This window comes from Nansenia antarctica (assembly GCF_963989245.1).
Source record: "Nansenia antarctica genome assembly, chromosome: 4".
NCBI classification, from domain to species: Eukaryota; Metazoa; Chordata; class Actinopteri; order Argentiniformes; family Microstomatidae; genus Nansenia; species Nansenia antarctica.
This window is the reverse complement of record NC_137689.1, coordinates 51,738,687-51,763,363: the sequence shown is the minus strand read 5'-3', so window position 1 is coordinate 51,763,363 and position 24,677 is coordinate 51,738,687. Positions and strand designations below refer to the sequence as shown.

General features: G+C 43.4%; 2 protein-coding genes across 2 annotated transcripts in view; one reads left to right on the top strand and one right to left on the bottom strand.

The window, feature by feature from the left end:
* Window positions 1-8,349, top strand: lpar1 (lysophosphatidic acid receptor 1; the record flags this gene model as incomplete). The annotated part of the gene is made up of 2 exons (XM_080529895.1): window positions 1-748; window positions 8,042-8,349. Exons 1-2 carry the CDS (start codon window positions 10-12, stop codon window positions 8,347-8,349), a joined length of 1,047 nt encoding a protein of 348 aa, XP_080386021.1. The 5' UTR covers window positions 1-9.
* Window positions 8,350-15,513: 7,164 nt separating this feature from the next.
* Window positions 15,514-24,677, bottom strand: part of musk (muscle, skeletal, receptor tyrosine kinase) — a gene marked incomplete at both ends in the record, with an annotated part of 23,365 nt that continues 14,201 nt past the window's right edge. The window contains 8 exons of the mRNA XM_080529435.1: window positions 15,514-16,217; window positions 17,376-17,524; window positions 19,961-20,152; window positions 20,405-20,591; window positions 20,970-21,129; window positions 22,800-22,888; window positions 23,369-23,541; window positions 23,980-24,243. Coding sequence (XP_080385561.1) covers window positions 15,514-16,217; window positions 17,376-17,524; window positions 19,961-20,152; window positions 20,405-20,591; window positions 20,970-21,129; window positions 22,800-22,888; window positions 23,369-23,541; window positions 23,980-24,243 — 1,918 coding nt within the window. The remainder of the gene's footprint in view (window positions 16,218-17,375; window positions 17,525-19,960; window positions 20,153-20,404; window positions 20,592-20,969; window positions 21,130-22,799; window positions 22,889-23,368; window positions 23,542-23,979; window positions 24,244-24,677) is intronic.

Genomic DNA, 24,677 nt, shown 5'->3' with positions numbered 1-24,677 from the left:
ACAACCAGGATGGACGAGGAACAGTGCTACTACAACGAAACCATCGCCTTCTTCTACAATCGCAGTGGCAAGTATCTGGCTACAGAATGGAATACAGTCAGCAAGCTGGTGATGGGCCTAGGCATCACGGTCTGTATCTTCATCATGCTGGCCAACCTCCTCGTCATGGTGGCTATCTACGTCAACCGCCGTTTCCACTTCCCCATTTACTATCTCATGGCTAACCTGGCGGCGGCGGACTTCTTCGCGGGCCTAGCCTATTTCTACCTGATGTTTAACACGGGGCCCAACACGCGGCGGCTCACCGTGAGCACGTGGCTCCTACGCCAGGGCCTGATAGACACCAGCCTCACCGCCTCGGTGTGCAACCTCCTCGCCATCGCTACCGAGCGTCACATCACTGTCTTCCGGATGCAGCTGCACACGCGCATGAGCAACCGCCGCGTGGTGGTGGTGATCGTCATCATCTGGACCATGTCCATCGTCATGGGGGCCATCCCCAGCGTGGGCTGGAACTGCATCTGTGACGTGGACACGTGCTCCAGCATGGCGCCGCTCTACAGCAACTCCTACCTGGTGTTCTGGGCCGTGTTCAACCTGGTCACGTTCGTGGTCATGGTGGTCCTGTACGCTCACATCTTTGTGTATGTGCGCCAGAGGACCATGAGGATGTCCAGGCACAGCTCGGGGCCTCGCCGGAACAGGGACACGATGATGAGCCTGCTGAAGACGGTGGTCATCGTACTGGGTGAGTCCTGTAACAAACAGAGTCCTGTAACAAACACCTCAGCCGGTGGAGGCTGGTGGAGGTAGAAATTAGGCGGATGGAGGGTATTTTTCTAGGAGGAGGATTTCTATCTCCACCAGCCTTTTCTGATCTCAGGTTATAGGGCTGCATCTCAACATTCCTCAATATTTTCCTCTACTCATTGTGCCCCCTCTATCTGTACTAATCTGAAACCGCAGGATTGGAAAAAGCAATCTGGTTGATCCTTTTGCTTTGACCCATTCTGTTCTTTCAGGTCAGTACAAATGGAGACAAGGAGATAAGAAGAGTACGCTAGTTTTTACACTATTGAGATCTAGCCCTAATCTCCCCATCTGGGATGTGAGCTTTAGATCATAGATATGGTTAGAGATTGTAGATTATTAGAGTAAAAAGTATTTTCATATTTATTTCCGGTACTCTAAAAGCTGTTTTATGATACAGTATGTGGTTTTGTTAGATTTTGTGGTATACTCAGGTCAGAAATGTATTGACTGGTGCATTGATGAACTATACAGTTTGAATTTGAGCCCAACCTTGGGGTAAACAGTTGAACAATACAGCTGTTGAGCTGTGGCCAGCTGAGTGCCTGTCACCATTGCCCTGCTGCCAGTCCCAGTGTCTGCCTAGCACGGCTGCAGTGTCACACTACCAGCGCGACACCCAACTATGGTCTATCCAAAAGGTTCTACCTACACCATAGATTCTTCAGCTGTCCCTGTGGGAGAACCATTCAGAATAGAACCATTCAGACCCTTTACACAGAATAGTTTATTTTGTCTCCATACTCCATACTCCTTGCAGGAGCTCATTTTCTCATCCTAAACCTAGTCTCTAGTCCCAGCTCCAGTTCTAGTCCCAGCTCCAGTTCTAGTCTCAGCTCCACTTCTAGTCCCAGCTCCAGTTCTAGTCTCAGCTCCACTTCTAGTCCCAGCTCCAGTTCTAGTCCCAGCTCCAGTTCTAGTCTGAGCTCCAGTTCTAGTCCCAGCTCCAGTTCTAGTCTGAGCTCCAGTTCTAGTCTGAGCTCCAGTTCTAGTCCCAGCTCCAGTTCTAGTCTGAGCTCCAGTTCTAGTCCCAGCTCCAGTTCTAGTCCTAGCTCCAGTTCTAGTCTGAGATCCAGTTCTAGTCTCAGCTCCAGTCCCAGTTCTAGTCTCAGCTCCAGTCCCAGTTCTAGTCTCAGCTCCAGTCCCAGTTGTAGTCGCTGAGACTAGTCCAGTCCCAGCTCTAGCCCCAGCACCAGTTCTAGCCCCAGCTCCAGTTCTAGTCCCAGTTCCAGTCCCAGCTCTAGTCCGAGCTCCAGCTGCAGCTCCAGCTCCAGCTCTGACTCCTGTCCCAGCCAAAGGTCCAGCACATGGCATGCAGCTCCATGGAGGGCCACTGTCCCCCAGCCCCGGGTTCAGACAGGAAATGGTCCCCCAGCCTCAGGCCCAGACAGGAAACAGGCCTACTGTAGTTGAGGCACTTGACTGTTTGGCATGAGACTCTTGGGAGCTCTGAGCAGGGTACTTGTTCTGAGTAGAGACATAGAGTGCAAGGTTTGTTTCCTTTTAGAAATCCTGGAGTCAGATATTTAGAATAATGTGCCAACATTTAGCTTGGTTTTCACTCCTTTAGACAATCTTCTTTGAAATCACGTAGTCAGATATTGTGAATAGTGTGCAAAGCATTGGTATTCTTCTTGAATTGGTCTTCTTTACTGCAAGTAATGTACAGTAGGCTATACAGTAGCAAGCATAGCCTCTTGATGTATTGAAATATGCAGATGTGTCTCTTATTGTACCTGGGAAAGGAACGTTTTTCTTGTCTGGCAGATGTTTTTTTGGGGTGGAGGAGGGATGTGAAAACATTCCAGTGAAATCCATGTGATTTGTCTGCCTTACTGTTATCAAACCCATTGTTAGTAGTCTATATTATCTCAATCCCATTTTCACCCTAGGACTTACTGACAATACGACTCGGTTACATCACCTGTTTTGTCCGTGTTGTTTGATTTATACAGACTTGATCCACGATAATAAACAGAATCATTTGTTTTCTAAAATTCCAGCTGTAGTAGGTTAGGTAAAATGTTGCAATGAAACTTGAGAACAGCACGCAAAAAAATGTCCAGCATTTTCCCTCTGTGAAAACACCCAGTTGTAAAGGTCCATCTTTTTAAAAAAAAGAAATTAGCAGTGAAATTCCTCTATCACAACACATGGTTTTCTTAAAAGCTATACTTTACCTCAACTACTGTTACAAATGGCATGTATAGGTCTTTAAAAGCAAAACTGATTTGATGGTCACTCCAGCTCGGCGGAGAGTTTAATAGTCAACGTGAAATGGCTTTCCAAGTAACACATCTGTTTAGCAGATGATGAGGACATATTCCAGCATTCAGGATGCTGTAAAATAAGTTATTCCTGATTTCTCCTGGGAAATTCTATCAGAGATGGAAAATAACAAGATCTCCCTAGCCCATCTGCCCCGGGCCTAATAAAAAATTTCGACCCAATACCACATCCACATGTCAGTTATCATTGGCTAATCAAAGGCCTAAGCCTGAGAATATCAGTATCTCTCTCAGGGTCGCGTGTGTATGAATCCCAGCTCCTAAAGACAACAGCGGATGTGGGACCCACGGATATCCGTTTTATTGTGTGAGTGTGTGTGTGTGTGTGTGTGTGTGTGTGTGTGTGTGTGTGCGTGTGTGTGTGTGTGTGTGTGTGCGTGCGTGCGTGCGTGCGTGTGTGTGTGTGTGCATGTGTGTGTGTGTGTGCGTGCGTGCGTGCATTCAAAGTTTATAATCGTGATCAGAATGTATGCTTTGCAATTGCATAGAACATAACGTATCCTGCTGTGATCAGAATATCTTAGGGGAATGACAGCCAGCCAGAATCAAATTCTTTTCGACGGTTTCAAATGTCTCAATAAGCTTGTCTAATTGACTATTGCCTCATCCCACTCTGCGGTTCCCCCCTCTGCCCAGGCGTCAGGTGCAGAGTCAGAGAATGGACAGTAAGAGGGGGTCAGAGGGAATGAGCTCACACCACAGCCTTGTATGCGCTCACGTCCTGAGGCGGGTGCTGGGCGCCACATACAGTGCTCGATCCGCAAAACAATGTCTGTGTGTCTGTTGGCTGAATGCAGAACAAATGACTGTCCACTGGCCAAGCCATCCCGATCCCATGCCTGCTTTAAAATCATGCAAGGCATGTGTGAAGTACTTTCACAGGTGTTAACATTCTTACCAGGCACATATCATCCGTTTCCTCATGTCTACGTCTGCATAGCTCTGAATCGAACACATTGGTCACAGTATCGCTTAATAGATCGACCGCAGTGAATGTGACAGGGCTATGAGACCATGCTCGGAATTTGGCTTCAAGTTTATAAGTCACATTATATTAGTTACATTAGTCACTAATTGATCATCAACATAGCCCCAAGCAATGATGAATACATTTTGTATCATTTGTCCCTCCAGAGCTAGTCAGACCATTCAAATAAAGTGTCTTTTTGACCCATCCTTTCTGCGAAAGCACAAACCAACTTGTGTGACTATGAACATTTCTTACAACTCTTATGTAAGATAACACAAACCCCATGTTACATACTGTAAACACACATAGAATGGTACTGGAAGCTCCTTGCGAGAAAACATCATAGCAACAAACAGAATTACAGAGTGTGAGAGAAAACATTGACAGTCATACACCACTGCCATTTCAGGCCTGAAACCGGCGTCCATTTTGGGGTCTGTGTTCGTTTATACAGCTTTCGTCACAGTGCTTAATTGTGTAAGGAAACCTTCAAGGAAGTCATAAATTGAACCCTGCTTGGAGTAAACGCAGCACCTTGAGAGGGGGCCAGTTTAAATACTTGTTCAGCTTGAACTCTAAGCCGACTGTTTGGGAGGGCCTCAATGAGTCCAAGAAAACCTGTTTGTACAATCAACACACGCACATCAATAAGAAGTGTAGTCATATTTAGTTATTTTCTATGTTTGGAATGCTGATAATGTTTTTGTATGCTCATGATTATGTATTCATGATTACAGGAACAGATATCATAATAGAATCCTTGTTCGTATAATTCTGTGATGGAAAAAATCCTTGGTTTGGTCAAATATTCTTGACTGTTCAGGCTGAGTTATAATTTACAACAAAGCACAATTTATTGACATGTACTACAAGTACAATTCTTTCAATAGGCGAACATGAATACATCTCTTATCAATCAGGGTTATAGCATGTCTACAGCAAATGGGAATCTAAAGTGGGGTGATTGACATGTGAGTCTAACACCAGAAGAAAAAATTGAAAAGAGAATGTGGGAATAGATGATAAGCCGCAAGCTGATTCAGAAACATATACTTGGTCATAGCTCTGGCTTGTTCACTTTGTCAGTGGGATGTTGGGCTTTCCACCACAACCACACAACTGAGTTTTTTGGGTGGTAATTTGGGTCGGATCTATTTTTTGCTCAGGGGCCAGAGGGCCTCCATTACTGAAACATCGTCTTCTCCACACAGAGACAAGAGCAACAATATTATGAACAACATAATGGCTTCTTGCACTAGAGACGATTATTTCCCTCTCTGGAAGAAATAGGACACCAATGACACATACATTTACGCCGACAAGTGCAATTTTCCACCCAAAGGTAATTCATTTAGAGAATTGTTCCCTGCAATTATAACTTCAGAGGTTAGGGTAGTAAATCAGAGCCATTTTGAATGAGGACTTAAGATATACCGTAATGTTCTGGTTTGTGATTTTGCTCATAATACAGAGACAAGATTTACATTGTTTTTTTCAATAAATGATCATCAATGTCACAGCGCTTTGCAGGGTAACATGAACATGGTTAAAATAATATACACATATACACAATAGACACATCTCTACCTCATCATGTCAATGTAGAATAGTAGTTTTCAACCACTTTTCAAGGTCTATCTCTCTGTTCACCTCATTCTAAGCGGAGCAATGGAAACAAGCAGAAATGTTACAAAATAAATGTGACAATGTCTTATTTGGACAGGGAATAATCATCGTCAGAATATGCTGAGCAGCAGAGAGGTTGAGAAATTGTTCTTGAGAGTCCTAAATGCTAAATGCTAAAATGCCAAAAATGTAAATGTAAATGTAAATGAGTCCAGAATTTGGAATTTGGATTTTAGAATCTGTTAGAATTCAACTGAATTACTTCTTGAGTATGATTGCATAAACTACCATAATCTCACACCGGTTGATATCTTATTGTTGATAAGGCCTACTTGTATTATTAACCATAGTACACACACACACACACATGAAAACAGACAATTTTAAGTAGTTTGCATTTGATGGTTCATCAGTGAGGTGGGGTCCAGTGCATTATCACAAAGCATCTGACTGTAGAAAGATTGTTAGATCTTTCTAGATAAATAGATCTTTCTAGATAGATAGAAAGCTGTTTTCTGATAAGCATAGCATCACATGCTAACATGGCTTTGAGGGCACATGAGTGGAACAGATGTGTTGTTCTCACAATACCCCCCAGGCTTAAACATCTGAGAGCGGGACCACCGGTTTATTCAACTGTTTTAAGTGTCTCACCTCTGTCATCAACTCTGTCTTTCGTGGAACACAACCAAATGGGTTGTTGAGCCACATTAAACTCCGTAATGCTTCAGCATAATCTCAACATTTACCCATGTTGGGAATTCACTCTCAGTACTGGGTTTGATTTGTGCCACTATTGTTATGATAGAAAAATACAGGACAAATTGTTCTATTTGATGCTAGATATTTCTTGCCAACATGATCGCAGCAGTCTTCCTGTCCGGACACATCGGTCCATTGGGGTGTGTGTTCTTATTTAATCATTCTGGGTTCATCCTTTCCCTCTGGTACAAATTAGTCTCTTTATCCTTTTCCCATGAATCCCTTCACAATGGAAGCTCATATTCTCAGCATCCTCCTCCCCTCCTTCAGTGGGGACTCGCTGCTAAGCCACTGTCAAGAAGATCAGCAAACAAAGCCTTCCCCTTCACTTATATATTTATTTACGGGGTCAAAGTCGCCCAAGGGAACAAGGCATCAAGGTTTGAGTAAAACAAACAGCTACTCGACGCACAAGGATTCGCGGAGGAAATGAAAGTTATTTTACACAGGGATGCCTAAAGTTAGGCTTCAAACACATGCTCTTTTTTCCTCAACCTTGTTTTAGGCATAGTGAGAGTAAAACATGTGAAAAGGCTGTGGCGCTCTCTCGCTAGCAGCTTGTGGAGTTTATCTAACTCATGAGAGTCTCCACATAACTGAGGAGTGAGGTAAAGCAGGGCGAGCAGCTGCATTCTCAAACAGAACGCAGAGCTCTCGCAAATATTTCTGCTCTCTTACAAAATAACATCTGGAGACACAATATTTACCCTTTTCACAGATTTTAGAAGATTTTAGCCTAAAATGTTTGAGCATACACTATCGCCTTTGTCTCGAGTTATGATATTTGGTGTTGTTTAAAGTCGTAGAAATTCCTGTTGATAAAAGTACTGCTTTCATTCCCATGCATACTGTGTTGATGTTGTGTTTCACTGTTTGCTATAGAATGTTGGCAAGGTCAAGGACCTTGTGTTACTGTAAGCACCAGATAAGTCGGTGAACATATTATGTGAGAGAGTACCAAGGAGACGTTTTCTTCTTAATAGGGATCTACTAACATTAGTTCTGGAAACCCAATAAGGTCAAACTAGCACCTGACAATGATGTTGAAGTAAAGACAGCTCTGCTTTGTCTTCTGTCTGGAATTAAACAACTGACATTGCCCTAAATATTGAAAAACAAGAAATGGTTCTAAACAGTCAGAGGATATTGTTATTGTGTGTATTTTTTGTCTATCACTGAATAACTCACTCGTCCCCATTTTGAGGGTAAGCCTGTAATCTTGTAAGCCTACTGTATAAGGCTTTGTGCGATCCTCACTGGGAAGTACCATTCTCAATAATATCTTCACTGGGTAGTTTAAGGTCTGTCGGCACATTTTTACTGTACTGTACTTTCTGCACTCATTCTGCATAACGTTGACTTGTACTATTATTGTCTTCATTGCTGTATTATGCCTCCACACAATGCTGTACTAAAAACAAATTCCATCAGCCTCAATTATGTGGCAATAATCTTGTATCTTGTAGTGGCCAGTCTCTCAACACTCTCTTGCTTCTCACTCCACCCTCCCCATTCTCTCAACCCTCTCTTCCTTCTCTCTCCACCCTCTCCCCTCTTCTTCCCCCCTCCTCTCCACCCTCCCCAGGTGCCTTCATCGTCTGCTGGACGCCCGGCCTGGTGCTGCTCCTGCTGGACGTCTTCTGTGCCAACTGCAACGTCCTGTCCTTCGAGAAGTTTTTCCTCCTGCTGGCAGAGTTCAACTCGGCCATGAACCCCATCATATACTCGTACCGGGATAAGGAGATGAGTGCCACCTTCAAGCAGATCCTCTGTTGCCAGCGCCAGGAGAACGTTAACGGGACTGTCGAGGGTTCCGACCGCTCCCAGTCCTCCATCAACCACACAGTCCTGGCCACCGGGGCCGCGCACAATAACGACCACTCAGTGGTGTGAGGAGGGGACCGCACAGTTGGACCACGTTGCGGGGGGCGGGGGGGGGGGGGGTGTGTGGGGCCGACCGGCCGGCCGGGGGAGGGAAACGGGAGATGGGCTATAGTGACCATATGGACCACAGTGAGAAGAGTGGGAGCATGAAGAAATTAAAATGCATTCTAGCTCTGTCTCCGAGCTGAAGGAAGAGGTATCGTTGAAGCGAGGACTTTGATAGGTTGTTAGTTTGTTGTTTTTGTGTTCTTGTTTGTTAAAAAGGTGTTGTGTTGATACCCGATGAACTATTTAAGGACTAATCTATGTGAAGGATATGCCAGTATAACCGTCTCCTCGCTAAATTTCCTTACTTACTTCTTGCTTCACATACTGTCACTTATGAACTTGAAAGATAATGTCCAGTGTATCTTTTGTACAGTATGTCACACATAGTCGCATTAGTCACGGTGACACCAAAACAATGTAGTTGCACTCTGATCCTTAAAGGCTCTCACCATTGGCTGTTATTATAACAGCATAACAACATCATTGCAAAGTATGAAAAAGTGCGCCTTTACAACCCTTAAGTGCTATTTTCATTTCCAGTAAACTAGTCCTATAATGATGGCCACATAGCTGATCATTTAACTACATAGTGATGTTGAGCAAGACCAAAGTTGATGCACTATTCAATCGAAATTACATCATAAGGCGTTCGTCTGCCAACGTTTACATGATTTTGACATTCCGTTGACTGAAGTCAGATGTACTGATGCACTGATCTGGCAATGTATTCAGTTTTTGGGACCGTTCATAAGTGGCGGTTGTATTGCTGTCTGCTATGCAACTCTTTTATGTATTTCATGTCTTCATGATGCATTTCTATGTATTTAGGATGCATTGACCGTATCACATCGATTAATATAGGCTGAAACATATGAATATGAAACACAACATGTTTTTTGACTTCCATTTATGGATTGACAGTGAGTCATATAAATGGCATATTGTTTAAAGGAGCTACACATGAAATCTGTGACCACAAGTTGAAATTGGAAGTACAATGATTTGTTCATTTACACTAGCTAGATTCCATTGCAAAATCGGCTAGCCATACCAGATAAGGTATCGAGGCATTGAGATAAGTTCCCGACATGTGAAGTGAACAGGCAATTATACATATTTCCTTTGTTTTGATTTGCCTACTTTCTGTAACTAACGACGATAGTGGCCGTATCGACCAGGAGAAATCAATATGACAGGGTCTGGTTAAAAAGTTCTCAAGTCCTCATGGTCATTTCTGAAAGTGCAGATTGTAAGCTTTCAAATGATGTGTCATACATTGAAATCTGAAATTAGTTGAAGAAGATATGCTTATTTGAATGTTGGTCCACCTCAAACTAAATAGCGGAGAAACACGCTCTGACAGAGAGGCAAAACAGTTGCTAATAACCAGTGCTCAAAAGGAACATCGCTACGAACATCTAACTGCATGTTTAGCACATCACAACATGCCGATAGAACATAAACATGTTAAAAACACATAACTACACATAATTAGATGATCACACAGTCCTTGCTTTTGAACACGTCCTAAAACGAAAGTTTGTTTACAAGCCATGTATCGCTTAGTAGCCTATTGGAGACACGACAGTGTTAAAAAGTGTTAAAAATAAGGTTTTTGCTCATTTGCACGACTTAAGGATTGCCAACTTGCGGCCCTTTTTTACCAGACCGTGTCACATATAGCCAGTCCAAACATCGGTGGGGAGCTATTAGTATTAACACCATCGCTCCTCAATCTCTGCAGATTTTTTCACAGCCATTATATGCTGTAGTACAGTGAACATGTCATGTGTAGCTCCTTTAATATCGAACATATTCAGATCCACAACCTCTCTGTCACATACAGCAAAAACACATGTACATGCCATTGATGCAAATGTGATTAATTGAAATGGTGCATATTATATTGATGACGTTGCTGTGATAAGTGCCACTAATATAGTGAGATAGCAAACATTTGTCCATTCTCTTAAAGCAAGCTTGATGATGTGAAAGTGATAACTGATAAATCAATGTTACAGATCATGTTACATACATGTTTGTCCTCTCTATCAGGGTGTATGTGTGTTTGTGTGTGTGTGTGTGTGTGTGTGTGTGTGTGTGTGTGTGTGTGTGTGTGTGTGTTAGATGCTTCTCTTTCTTGATGACTCATCATGTCTTCTCAGAGTTCCTCGTTCCCCTAACCACCATTAACTATACTCAAAATTGTCTTATTTGAGGTTAGATATGAAACAAACTACAATACCAATCTTTGTACGTCTTTTTTTCCTGCATATACCAATGTATGTATGTATGTATGTATGTATGTACAGTAGGTATGTATATAAAATATATATTCAAAGTTAATCACAAAAGGGAATGTTTTTGTTGTTGAAAATCCAAACAGAATTCTGTAACATTATGTTCAAACTCTGAACAATGGTTTGTCCTAATTTTTACATTAGAATGTTGAGATGTTGAGAAGAGATGTGTTTTCCTCTTACTAATTTTCCGAAACGTTAGCTTGTCTAGGTCCAAATGTCCTAAAACCAAATGCCCATTCCAATACTGCCTTGAACTTCATGTAGGTAATGAACTTCAAAGATTTTCAGTTCACATTTTTACAAATTAAATTAAATTACATGGGGACTTACATGGTTCCATTCAATCAAGATATGTATTATCTCCATCAAAAGTTCATTTTCACCAATAAAAGTTGTTACAGCTTCATTTTCTCATGGTGTAACTGAATTTGTTTTCTTTTTTTTTCCAATTCTAATTTAATGAATAGCCTTCAAGATGCATGTACAGTAATGGCATATGTTAATAATAACAGTTCAGGGGAAGGTGAAATGCCAGAAGTGAAGTCACATCTTCGTATTATTATTTCTCTCCATTCAAAGCTGATCCAAAAATGCAACCTTTGTCCAATCCTTGAACTTTTCCGCTGACTGACCAGCCCACTATGATTTTATCTATCAACATGACATGGCCTCATATGGGTTCACACTGCCAATTGATGACGGTCAGTGGATATAACTCATACAATGCATCAGAAATACGATTCACATGAAGCGCTTTCAGCCAAACATGTTTTTAGGAAAAAGTGAGTGAACTGTTTCCCCCCCCTTTCCCCAGCTGTAGACGTTGGTTGACTGATATACGGGCTGCTCTTTCCTCCGTCGCCCTGAGTGATGAGAAAAGCGAGAGCGTTCCTCCAGCCACACAGGAACATCCTGTGTCCACAGACCCCGGCCCCCCGCCAGCCGCTGAGTGAGAGGGATGTCACGTCCTCATTAGCAACTGCCGCGGTTTTTACTTCTTTTTTTTCACAGAAAACTTTGTTAAACCACCAGAACGGGGACACTGGGGGTGTCATATGAAACATGGCTCTCTATATCTTGGCCATCATGAAATGCCTGGTATGTGAAGTATACTGCAAATGTGATGTGATTCCAGAGGACAATTGGACTACAGTCTCGGTCTCGGCCATGGTCCGAGCCCCCCTAAATCGCAGCAGCTGTGTGGGGAATGGGGATGAGCATTCTTCTGTGTTTGCGTTGTTCCTCCTCACACAGATATCTACTGCAAGAGAACAGAACACTGACCTCCCTATCAGCAGACAGAGACATTGTGCAGAGCAACACAGAGAGACAAGCCAAGCCCTGTCATCTCACAGAATTGTAATAAAAACAAAAAAGAAAAAGAAAAGAAAATCACATTAGTGTTGCATCGTTTTAATGTCTGGTAACAAACTGGGAGTGAATGGTGTTTGAAACAGATCTGTAAGGACAGTGTGGTTATCTAATTTAGCTTTAGAAACCACTAAGACCTTAAAATGTGTCTCTGTTATTCTGGGTGACAGACAATCAAAATTGCAATGGCTGGTGGCCATGTTACTTTCTGTATAATCCAGTATACAGTATTTGGAAGGTAGAGAGTGTTCCATATGTAGTCTGTTCACTATTCCCTAGATCTGCATTTACTCGACCGTTACCCCTTTGAACTCCTTCTGCATACTATCTCCTCCCTTTTTGAGTGAGAACATGTCTCTGTGGCAGGCTGCATAGTTGAAGAGGAGCAGACTGACAGGGTTAGGGCAGGAGTGCCAGAGAGTGTTTCAGTTTTGAGGTCGGAAGTGGGAGTTTGGACTTTGTCTCTCCACAGTTTAGATCTGCAGAAGAGTCCTGACCCAACCAAGGCTAAGCTCCACCGTCCCCACTCTAAACAATATCAACACTTTAAAGGACTGTCTATACTAGCCAGTCTCCTGTTCTCAGTGAATCCCCCTAGAGGTTAGAAAGAGTTCTGTGAGTTCTCCCTGAGTCAGCTCAGTTGTGTGCCTGTATTATGACAGTGGCCACTTTAAACAATTTCAACATAAAAAGGAGAGGAGTGTGTCTCCTTAGCTCTCCCCTGTTCTTGGATAAACAGCTAACCCCTTAGAGGACAGTAATAATACTGCAGTCTTCGGAGTACTCCTAGTCTAGACGCTAGTTAGTATTCTGTATTATGACAGGAGAATTTACAGTAGCGGTCTTGATGTTTTCCCCCCAGCGCTCGGGAGTCAGGAAGGGTAAAACGGGAGGATGTGTGTCCCTGCGGGCTTGTTTGGAACGCCGTGCAGGAGCCCTGGCCCTTCTAATGGCTAAACCATAGCACGTCATTCGGGTCACGGGGAGTGGAAGGTTGGAACTGAGATCATGAAGTTCCTTTTTCACCTCTTCTTTCTCTGCTCTCTTGTCTTGTGGCTCTCCATCTTCTTTAGTTTGTTGGCTTAGGAACAGCACTGAGGGGGGAATGCAGTGGGGGAGTCACATAACGTGCTTCTTTCCCTCCTTCTCTCTCTCTCTCTCTCTATTTCTGTCTGGCTGTTTCTCTCACTCTCCCTCCCCCTCTCCTCAGTACTTGTCCTCTTTCTCTCTCTATCTCTCTCTCTCTCTCTCTCTCTCTCTCTCTCTCTCTCTCTCTCTCTCTCTCTCAGAGAGGTAAAGTTAATTAACTAATTATTATATTTCACCTGTTATAATTAACATCAGCTGATCTCTGTCTGTTTCTCTACATACAAATATCAGATGGTAATGAATCTTCCATATGTTTGACTGGTCACACTTCATTTGAACCAGTAAAAGAGAACATGGAAAGAAACACTTTATTGAATGGAGAATGACTGTGGTAAAACAGTGCCACCTACCCCACAGGATTGGTAACATACGTGAAGAAATGTTGATGCAAGGTGATGCTGCTTTACAGGGTGTCAGCATTCACTGTTCTGAATATAGGTTCGGAACAGTAAATAGTAAAGATTAAACAGTAAACAGAATATATTATAAATTCAAAATCAATATCAAAACAAATATTATGAAATTGTCCATAGAATTCTGAACTGTTGTACTGACTGTATTTCCCTGTGAAGGAAAACAATATATTTATGTATTGTCCTTCAAGCTTATTAGTATTCCCAGTTTGTTAGGGTCTAAGTACAGTATATCAGTGAAGTAATTGTTTACACATTATGCTATGGTTGATCATACAGAATGAAAACAAGAGTTGAGACAATTCAAAAGTAAATACATAAATGTTTTGTCAATCAATGTCAAACACGGTTTTAAAAATATGTCAAATGTTTTGAAGCATTCCCGGTTCAAATGTAATATAAATTAACAATTTTGTGCTGATCACTCACTTTTCATATTAGAATATGAATGTATACAGTATACTATTAATGTCTGAAACCGAACCACAACCCATCAAGAGCTTATCAGAAGAGATTTGGTGAGAAGCAATATGCCCATATAAATCTAGAGCTTTGTAGAAAGAATACATTTTGTGTCTAAACATGGTATTTTTTATTAATATTAGAGATCTATAAAAGGACAACAAAGACAAAATAACAAGAATGCCCAAAAGTGGAATAGCAACTTACGTATCTAAAAAACAACCCAAAACGTTAAAGTGATAGCGTGCCATTCTGGAATAGGCTAGAGACTGATGATGGTGTGACCTGTTGACTACTCTTAAAGGGGCAATCTGGGATTCAAACAACATTACATTGTTTACAAACAGTGGAGTAAAACAACCCATATTTTGGGTTCTGATCGGGTAAATTGAATTATGCTCATGAGGCATTTATAAGGTTTAATCTTCAATAATCGACTATAATTATTTTAAGTCCAAAAATGTATGTACCAATCTCAGATTGCCCAGATTATTCTCTCAGATGCATAGTGTTCATGCCCTCTATTTGTTGTCTCTGGGTCTGTCTCTGTCTCTGTCTCTCTCTCTCTCTCTCAAACACACGCACACACACACACACACACACACGCGCACGCACGCACGCACGCACGCACGCACGCACGCACGCACGCACGCACGCACGCACACACACACACACACACACACACACACACACACACACACACACGTATACACACACACACTTGTTGCCAGCTACCAAATCAAAGATGTCAAAGATCAGATCAATGAAGAATACACACATAGCTAACCATCAAACACATTATGTCTAGCTCCAAAACCCTTTACAAAATAAAAGTGATAGTTACAGAACATGGAAGCCTTTACATAAGCATAAGGCTTTCACATGGCGTAATGTGTAACACATTTCCTCCGTAGCAGTAACTGCAGCTCTGGCTCTTGGAGTTGTTGGTTGTTTCTCTCCAAGCACAGCCAATGGTACGGAGTGATGTATTAGATGGAGGAGAAGCAGTGGTCGAACAGTTCCGAAACCAAAGCTTCCTCTCTGAAGTATCTCTGTTTGCTTGCTGAAAATGTCATTTCATGTGAGCAGGCCTGGGTCGAAACGTGTTTGAAATCTGAAATGTGATTGTTTGCTTGGGTATGCGTGGAGCACCAGATGGGCTGGGTTCCATTGTGCCAGGCAAACTCAATCAAGCACAGCAAAGTACATGAAACGATTTCAAATACTACCAGAACTGCAGGTTAGTCCTCTCCTGCTGAGGGCAAACAAGTGTCAACCATCGCCCGTGGAGATTCGTCTTCATACCACCTAACCAGCATGAGGTGTGACTAATATGAGACACAATTCGGAGACCAGCTGATAGAAAACCATCCCTTTGCCTCCCTGTCGGACAGCCACTCCCCTAACCCCTCCCTCCTGGTGTCTCATCACTGGTCCCCGGTCAGGCAGGGGAGGGCTGTGGGGCTCAGTGTTTGCTCGTGCATGCGCTCCAGTATGCGGTGGATGCTGCTGAATCCGGGCCGGTCCGTAGGATGGCCACTCCAGCACAGTCTCATCAGGTTGTACAGCTCCAACGGGCAGTTGTCAGGGCAACCCAAGATGTGTCCATCTCGTACGTAGTAGATGACCTCCTCGTGAGCCATTCCGTAGTACGGCTGCATCCCATGGGAGAAGATCTCCCAGAGGACCACCCCGTAAGCCCACACGTCCGACTCGGTGGTGTATCGGTTGTAGAAGATGGACTCCGGGGGCATCCAGCGGATGGGGATGGCGTCGTTCTCGTTGGCTTTGTAGTAATCCGCCGAGTAGATGTTTCTCGAGAGACCGAAGTCAGCGATTTTCACCTCCATGTCTTCGCCCACCAGGCAGTTGCGGGTGGCAAGGTCTCGGTGGACGAATTTGCGTTCGGATAGATAGGCCATGCCCGCCGCCACTTGTTTGGAGATGAAGAGCTGGTCATCGCTGCTTAGGGGCACCACCTCCAGCTCAGAGGAGAAGCTGCGTCCCGATAGGCTGGCTTGGCTCAGGCTGCGCTGTTGGGTAGGCGAGCGTCGGCGGAGGTACTCATTCAGGTCACCATTGGCCATGTACTCGAACATCAGACACATGGGCTTCCCCACGGCACACACTCCTGAGAAATAGACACACACAAGTCAGCAAAGACAGAAACTGCATAAGCACACATTTCTGGGAAAGAGAGACACACAGCCAACACACTCACAGTGCACACCCCTTACAGAGAAGACACACATAAAGGTCAGTTACACCAATGCATACGACTACAAAAGAAACGTGAGGCTCAGTTAGGGCTTGGACAGACAGAGACAGATAAGAATGCCAATACTGTCAGCTTTATCCAATCTTTGTCTGTCAGAACTTCAACCATATTCCTCCTTTGATATAACATCAGCTCTGTGTAAAACGGACAAAGTTGTGTACAACTTGACTCTCGTATCAAAAACAATAGGCTCAAACTATTTTTGATAGAAATGAAATTCTCTCCCCATCCATTTCAGGCCCTTAAACCCAACATCCCCATAGCAGGCACCAACCAAATTCATCCAGGATACAGTTGCCTCTCCTTCTCTGAGGTAAACTTAGCATGCTACCAAAATAACCCTCTTTGCTACTGTTGACACTAGCAGCGGGGGATGTAAAACATGGTTTGTTCATGTCCGGGAGGTCATATGCAGGGCCAGTCCCTAATGAGTTACTCTATTTAGGGCACATTGGTGTAGTATCGTACCCTTGAGTAAAGGACATGAAGTAATCTGATCAAGATGTCACCGTCTACATCTAAATACGGTACAGAGGCTAATGTGGTACTACGTTTGATGCATGTCAAATTATGGTAATGAGATCCCATGGTGATGTCCCCTCATTCCATTGAAAGTAAGAATTACAGTGTTGCTTTCAACGGTGTTATTGATCCATATATTATATAAGGCTTCCTTCTTTGGTATCGAAGTTGTCATGCAACACTGGCCTTATGATGTTGATGGATATTAAAGGACTAGATAGTTCCTTATTCTGAAATAGCCACCGCTAACAAAAACCAACGGGAGTGATACTTTGTACAGTCAACTTCTCACACCAAATGAGCACATCCTTTCACGATAGTCCTAAGCCATTGCATTATCCAAAGTTGACTCTACAGGAATGATGCATCTACGGTTCCCTTTTACTATAAGTGACAGGGTCTGGTGAAAAAGTCCCCAAGCAGGGCTTATTTGAATGTCGGTACCCCTCAACTTAGTCATGCTTGTGTGACATCCAGTGGAGAGCTTACCAAGCAGTCTGACGATGTTGGGGTGGTCAAACTCAGCCATAAGAGCTGCTTCTCTCTGGAAGTCGTTCTGCATGTCAGTCGACGCCTCTTCCTTAAGCATCTTCACTGCTACCATGGTGAAGGGTTCTATTGGTAGCAGACCAGGGGCTCTGAGGATACAAATATACACAGTCATTCACACACCTTCAAAATCATAACACACAATACTCAAACTGCCTTAACCAGGGACACAAGGGCAGAATACACACAATACACCAGTGTGTTATCATATAGACCACAGACCAATTAAGCGTTATGGAACGAGAAGCCGTGGTATATTGTGGATATCGGCACAGCTAGTGGGCTGGCATCCAATATTCAATTGGATGCCAAGCGGAGTGCCGTTACACCCCCTAGCTGTGCCGATATCCACGATATACCACGGCTTCTCGTTCCATAACACTTTTATACAACGGTTACCACATTTATCTATCAATATTTCACAGAAGAAAGACAAGACAAACTTTGAATGTTTTATTGTAAGTGTATTCATCCTCTGAACAGTTGTTTATTGGTTGCTAAGCAACGGTAAGAATGTAACTTCGATAACGGTAATATAATACAAACGTGGAGTAATATGAAAAGATGTGTCAACATTCCATTTAGCCGTGCGTATAATCATGGATATCAGCACGGCTGGAATGCAAACCAATAGAGACAATGGACCGGATCCATCCGTTGTATAACAGATCATCACAGTAGACTGTACCACAAGCCATAAACAAGTTTTTATGAGTCAGTTTTTCTCCAAAGTTTTGGAACCCCTTGATAGAGATCCTGTCATCACGCATCACACACCAACACTGTACACTCTGCATGTGTTCTCCCTGGTGGACTAAACAATCTGCTGTGCTGAATCACAGCTTTCAGAAGTGTGACTCATACAGTACCAGACCAGAGTTGACCTTTCAAACACGTTTCGGACTGTTACTATTGGTTCCATAATTCCAGCCAAACGTAGTCAATCACAGCTATGTTTTTGAAATATATAACGGAAGCCTGATAATTCCCAGAGCCAAATACTGTACATACTGTGCTACCGGTGGCATAATCTTCTCACATTTGCTCTGCTACCCACTGAGCATCGTGAGTGGGAAAGTGGAGATCAAGGCTATTTACACAGTACATACATACAATATATCAGTGATATCAAAATCACTTTTCGAAAAATTAGAGAGGACGCTTGCGTTACTTGTTCGCCGCTTCTCCGCCAGAAATCTAGGTGTAATTGCAGTATACAGAGTAGATTTTCCTACAAAGACATTTTGATTGAGTGATCTAAAAATGTATTAGACCCCTATACTTTCTTTTATCTATTTTTTTTTGTTTCTTTTTATTTTACTACTCGATCTTTTCAGTTTGTAAAGCGTCTTTGAGTGTCTAGAAAAGCGCTATATAAGTCTAATGTATTATTATTATTATTATTATCATTATTATATCCACTCCAATTAGAGAATCCGAACATCTGTCAGAACTAGCTCTCACAACACGGATAGAACGGCCACCTGAATGAAAGCCATAACAGAGGCGACTATCATGGCAGCCTGATGGTTGACACATGGCTGACACAGTTGATCTGAATATTGGATGCCTAGTCAGTAACCACACACACAGCTGAGCCATAATGGCAGCCATTCAGGGAGGGCCTGGCATGCCATTTCACCCCTTACTTCCTGAAGCAGTCTCTTGAGTGTTCCTGGAGAAAGTCAACATGCATGTGTGTGTGTGTGTGGGGGGGGGGTTATAAATAGCAAGCCTTGGCCATCTCTGCTGACACACTCGTGTCTACAGTGGGAAGCGTCACATTGGGGGCCCCATCTGATGATGGGTTGATATTGAGTCCCAGGGTCTATTTAGAGGCGGGGGTGTGAGGCTAAGATATCCCATGCTGCTTCTTCCCAGGAGTCTCCCATATACTGGGAATTCCTCTGTGATGCCCTGGGATTACCGGGAGCGAGGTATGATGATTCCTACGGGCCAAAGTCTTATTTTGCCCAGCGACGACTTTGTTTTCAGATATCGGAATGATAGCACTATAGGTAAAGCAGTAATGAAAAAAAATGATTGATGAAGAATCCCACTCATGACAATGAAAACACTAAGAAAAGAGTGATAGCATCAGTATTGATGTGGGTTTTGCTGCTCTCTCTTACTGAATACACACGTCAGCTGGAGTTTTAGGGGTAGTTCACCCAAAAGACAAAATCACCTATGCTTTGCTTACTGTGAAAGTGGACTATGGAAAAGGAAATAATTCAATACACACTTTGGTTCAAATCATCTAGCCACTCTCACAAGCCCTAGCAGTCAATCTCCCCATGTTTCATAATTTCTTAACATTTTAACCCTTAAATCCTAGAAAAACAGGCCTTCCTTGTGACAGTCCATGATTATGTCTGACCCCTTGTCAAAGTTGTTCATAACTACAGACCCAAAACACCTGCAATCACAGTCAGCAGCCCCTCTGACACAGCAACCTTCGGAGGGATGAGGAACCTGACTTGGGGAACGTAATCTAATGTAACCAGAGTGCTTCTCTTACTCACCTTGCCTGAAAGACCCTGCCGAAGGCCCCTTCTCCGATATCCCTGACATACTCTATGTTGTTCCTGGGGTATTCCAAGGCCAGCAGCTTGGAATTCAGCAGCAGGGGCAGTCTTTGGTACATGGGGTTGGGATGGAGTCTGTCCAACAGCAGCTCAGAGGGAAGAGCCGTCAGGGTGGGTGTCTCCATCACTCTGACAGATACAAGAGATGGAGGTATATTAACTCTACATATAAGGAGGAGGAGGTATTGTAGAACTAAATCAACTCTATATCAGGGAGTAGAACTATATCAGGAGTGTGAAAGACACAGAAGACGGATATCAGCCCTTAGACACAGGAGGCGCAAGTCTCACGAACACTTAGCTCCTGGCTTCAAACTAAGGACACAGTAACAGCTTGCAGTTTCATTGCATCATTGTAAATCCCCGGCCCAGGCCCCCTACCTTTTCCTGCTCCTCCAGACCTTCCGACGACGACGACACATGAGGACCAGGATGGTGAGGAACGCCGTCATGGCGACGCCAGCCAGGAGGCAGATGATGACACTCATGGAGTAGGCCGGAGACACGGACGGAGGGAGGTGGACGGAATGGGTCTGCCGGGGGTACGAGGAATCTGAGGTCTTCACAACTGAGGCAGAGACAGAAAGTAAACAAAAAAAGATCAAATATCAAACCTCCATTGCTAGCTGTGTTGGTCGTTTGGGGTTGAATCACTCATAACTTGGGATCCAAGCATGGAACTCTATTGCAACAGTCTCCCTTTGACATCAATGTGTAATTTACATTAAAACCTTAGTCCTAACACCCCCGTAGGTAATGTAACTTCAATATTTGTGAAATTCTCCCATTGAAATGCATGATCTATGCAAAAGTCCCCTGACATGAAGTAAGGATTTGTGTCTGCATTGCGCACGGTTCTCAAGTTAGCATTCAACCCTGAGGGTAGCCTATATAAGAAGATTAGGAGGACACTTTTCAGTTCCTCATTCTACTTTCTTCTGCTCACCCTCCCCACACTTTGGAACACTGCAGTATTCCCAGCGGATGTTGGGGTTGGTTGTGTAACACCACGGCTTGTTGCTCTCTCCCCCGGGATTGCGGCAGTGGTTCTCAGCATTCCGGAGCTCAGGGATCACATCCACAGGGAGACGGTGCAGGTGTGTATCCTATATAGAGTGGGGAAGAAATACAATGGCTCTGTTTTGTCTCCATACTCTTGAAACCAAACAATTAATATGAGGTTAAAGTACAGATTGTCAGCTTTTTTTTTAGGGCATCTGTAGAAATATTGGTTTCAACATTTAGAAACAAAACCAGTTTTTTTTATCCCTATTCCCCATATTTCACGGCTCCAAAATAAGAAAGAATTATTCACTGTCCAAATACTTACGAATGGCAACGTAGTTATTTATTAAAAGACAAGAGCACAGCGGGAACAGAGAGTACAATTCTACATTTCATCATTTGAGTGTGCTTTTGAATGATTTAAAGCACTTTGAGCTGCAACATTTGCAGGAAAAGTGCTATACATATAAAAGTTATTATTATTATTATTATTATTATTATTATTATTTATTATCAGTAATGTATTACTGTAATCATGATCGTTATGGACTACTGTCATAACCCCAGTCACACCTGAGCATCAACCCAGGTAATTCCAAAGTAATATCTAGGTCAAGTTCTGTGTAAATGGGTCAACTCGGGTATTGGGTCCACTAGGGTATTACCCACCTCAGCACCTAAGACCCTGTAAGTGTACAATACCTGGGTAATTCCTGGGTGAAACCTTTCAAACCTTTGGTGTGAATGGGTCGCAAGAAGAACCCCACTAATCATGAACCTTGGTAAAAACCTGGGTTATTTGGCTTTATATCCGACCAGGGTTGACATACAGTGTTATACATACAAGCTACAATGTAGCTTGAACTTTTGGTACTACTTCATTGGTTTCATTCGGCCCTTGGGTAAGATAAATCAAATGCATCTTGACCGTGTCTGATGTTTATCTTTGGGTTAGGTCAATGTCAGCATAATTATATGGTCCATTGGGACCCCATCCCAAAGGAATACTGTACTGTATTCAAGCCCTTTTCCCTCTGATTCCTGAACTGACATTGTTCACTGACATCATGAGTATGTTACTGGAGAGTCCTTGGACATATGGCACATACTGTATGTAAGCAGTTCTAAGGTGACATTGGCAAGACAGTATATGTTGTCATGTGTAATTACATTACACTTTTTGTTTGTTGAAAAAGACACAAATTAGAGGGAAATTAGGCTGATATGTAGAAAAAATACATTAGTGTGTATGTGTGTGTGTGTGTGTGTGTGTGTGTGTGTGTGTGTGTGTGTGTGTGTGTGTATGTGTGTGTGTGTGTGTGTGTGTGTGTGTGTGTGTGTGTGTGTGTGGTGTGTGTGTGTGTGTGTGTGTGTGTGTGTGTGTGATAGAGACAGCATGTGTGTGCATATGTGTGTGAAGAAGAGCCTGTAAGTGCATGCGTGTGAAGACTAATTGCTTCCAGAACAGGATGTAACACTGGGAGCGCCTCCCTCTCTGCTGATCTAGCAAACCCCTCAATCCCTCAACCCCCCTAAACTCACACACACACCCTCACACCCTCACACAGACACACAGGCACAGGCACTGACACACACACACACACACACACACACACACACACACACACACACACACATACACACCTCTGGCCCACAAGTCCCTCTGTTTTATTGCCTCAGATCTCATCCACTCTGAGAGAAGGTCTTTTGAAGGAGAGTGCTGTACACTCTCATTGTGGGGCAAAGAGCACATCACAGAGTAATGTTTTACCTGTTGATTCCATCGTTGACATGGAACACCAGAGGTTGTAACATTGAGGGTGCCTTGGTAATATCGTCCTTTCTCATTGTAACAATTCACTGTTGAGATAAAATCAGAAATATTCGTCTACTTTACTATTTACATGTATTCATTCAAGTTTCTCTGAACACAGATGTTACGAAAGGGTAGGAAATAGGTTATGAAACCAGACTTACTTGTAATATCATCTTTTCTCATATCTGAAAAGTAAGAAAGACTGATTATTTTTTCAGAAAGGAAACATGCTGGTTCATTGTTGTACAAAGGAAGTGAAATCAATTAAATCAAAAGTAAGAACATGTTTCATCCGCTGTGAATCTTGGCTCAGAAATCGACAGCTTTCCCATGACATCACCAGCCTACACTGGCCTAACATGGTCCCTGTCCAGAAACAGTGTGTGTGTGTGTGTGTGCGTGTGTGTGTGTGTGTGTGTGTGTGTGTGTGTGTGTGTGCATGCGTGCACGTGGGTGGGTGCGTGCGTGCGTGTGTGTGTGTGCATACGTGCGTGCGCGTGTGTGTGTGTCAGTGCTGCTCTTACCGAGGAAGGGGACTTGAGTGCAGGCCCCTGGCGCTGTGTGCTGGCTGGGTAGGGCCATGCAGTTAGGCAAGGGGATACTCAGACCAGAGGAGTACATACTTTTATGAGCGGTCTCCTCCATGCGCAGCCACTCCTTATGACAGTACATATCTTTGACAGCTAGACAGTGCTCCCTGGAAGAGAGCAGAGAAATACCAAACACTGGATCCAAAGATGGTGGCCAACAGATGATCTCAAAACCACCTACTATATCATTGTGAACTTCCGTTTAGCCACCAAAACGCTCTAGAATGACATTGTGCACCTCTAAGCTAAAATGTCAAAACCACATCATATGTTGTTAAATAGGCTTTGCACTGCACATGGTGATAATTACTTTCTCATTCACGTTTTTTTTTTCTGAAGTGAATTATCTGTTGCGTGTACGTGTGTGTATGCATATCTGGTAGTGGGTTGAGCTACACCACCTGAATCAGGATTGGGAGCAGGGTTAGTACCTGCAGACTGATTTGGTGTGGGTCTGTGGCCAGTGGCTCTACTTTCAGACTGGTTTGGGGCAGGACCATAACTAGATTATTACCTGTGCACCCTGGTCTGGGGATGGGTCCTACCTGCACACTGGTTTGGGGGCGGGCCCCAGGCCTGAAGGGTTGCAGTCCTGGAAGGTGAGATGGCAGAGCAGGGAGCGGGCCGCAGGGCTACAGAGCGCGCTCAGTCCGCTCAGCTCTGTCCATGTGCTCTGGGCCAGGAACTCCTGTGTAACCTCCGGGTCAGTCAGCGAGGAGTTAAAGAAAACCAGCGCATCACTGCGTAACACGCCTCGACACACCTCCCCACGGTAGGCACTGCAGTACCCGGCACTGCCTTTGTATAGCCTGCACACAACACATTCAAATAGAAGGAGTCTTAATTAACTGGAATTGTATTGGCTAGGATTTCTCTGAAATGTAAATAACATATTTAAGCATTGATTGAGTATGTCTGTTTTGTTTTGTAAATGACCCAAACTATATCCTATATCCTATATCTACACGTCTGTTATATCATTGATGTTTCTAATAATTTAATTACTTACTGTCTGGGGATGACATACAAAATAGAGGCATGAGGCAGGGATTTAATTTAATTTCCACTCTGTGTCTTTCAGAAGTGTGTTGGATTTGCAAAACCCATTTACAATGGAATGAAGCCTTGCCAAAGTGGTTACTCTTGCACTCTCAACACTCTCTCTGTCTCTGCATTGTCGAGACACTGGGAGTGTGTGTGTGTGTGTGTGTGTGTGTGCGTGTGTGTGTGTGTGTGTGTGTGT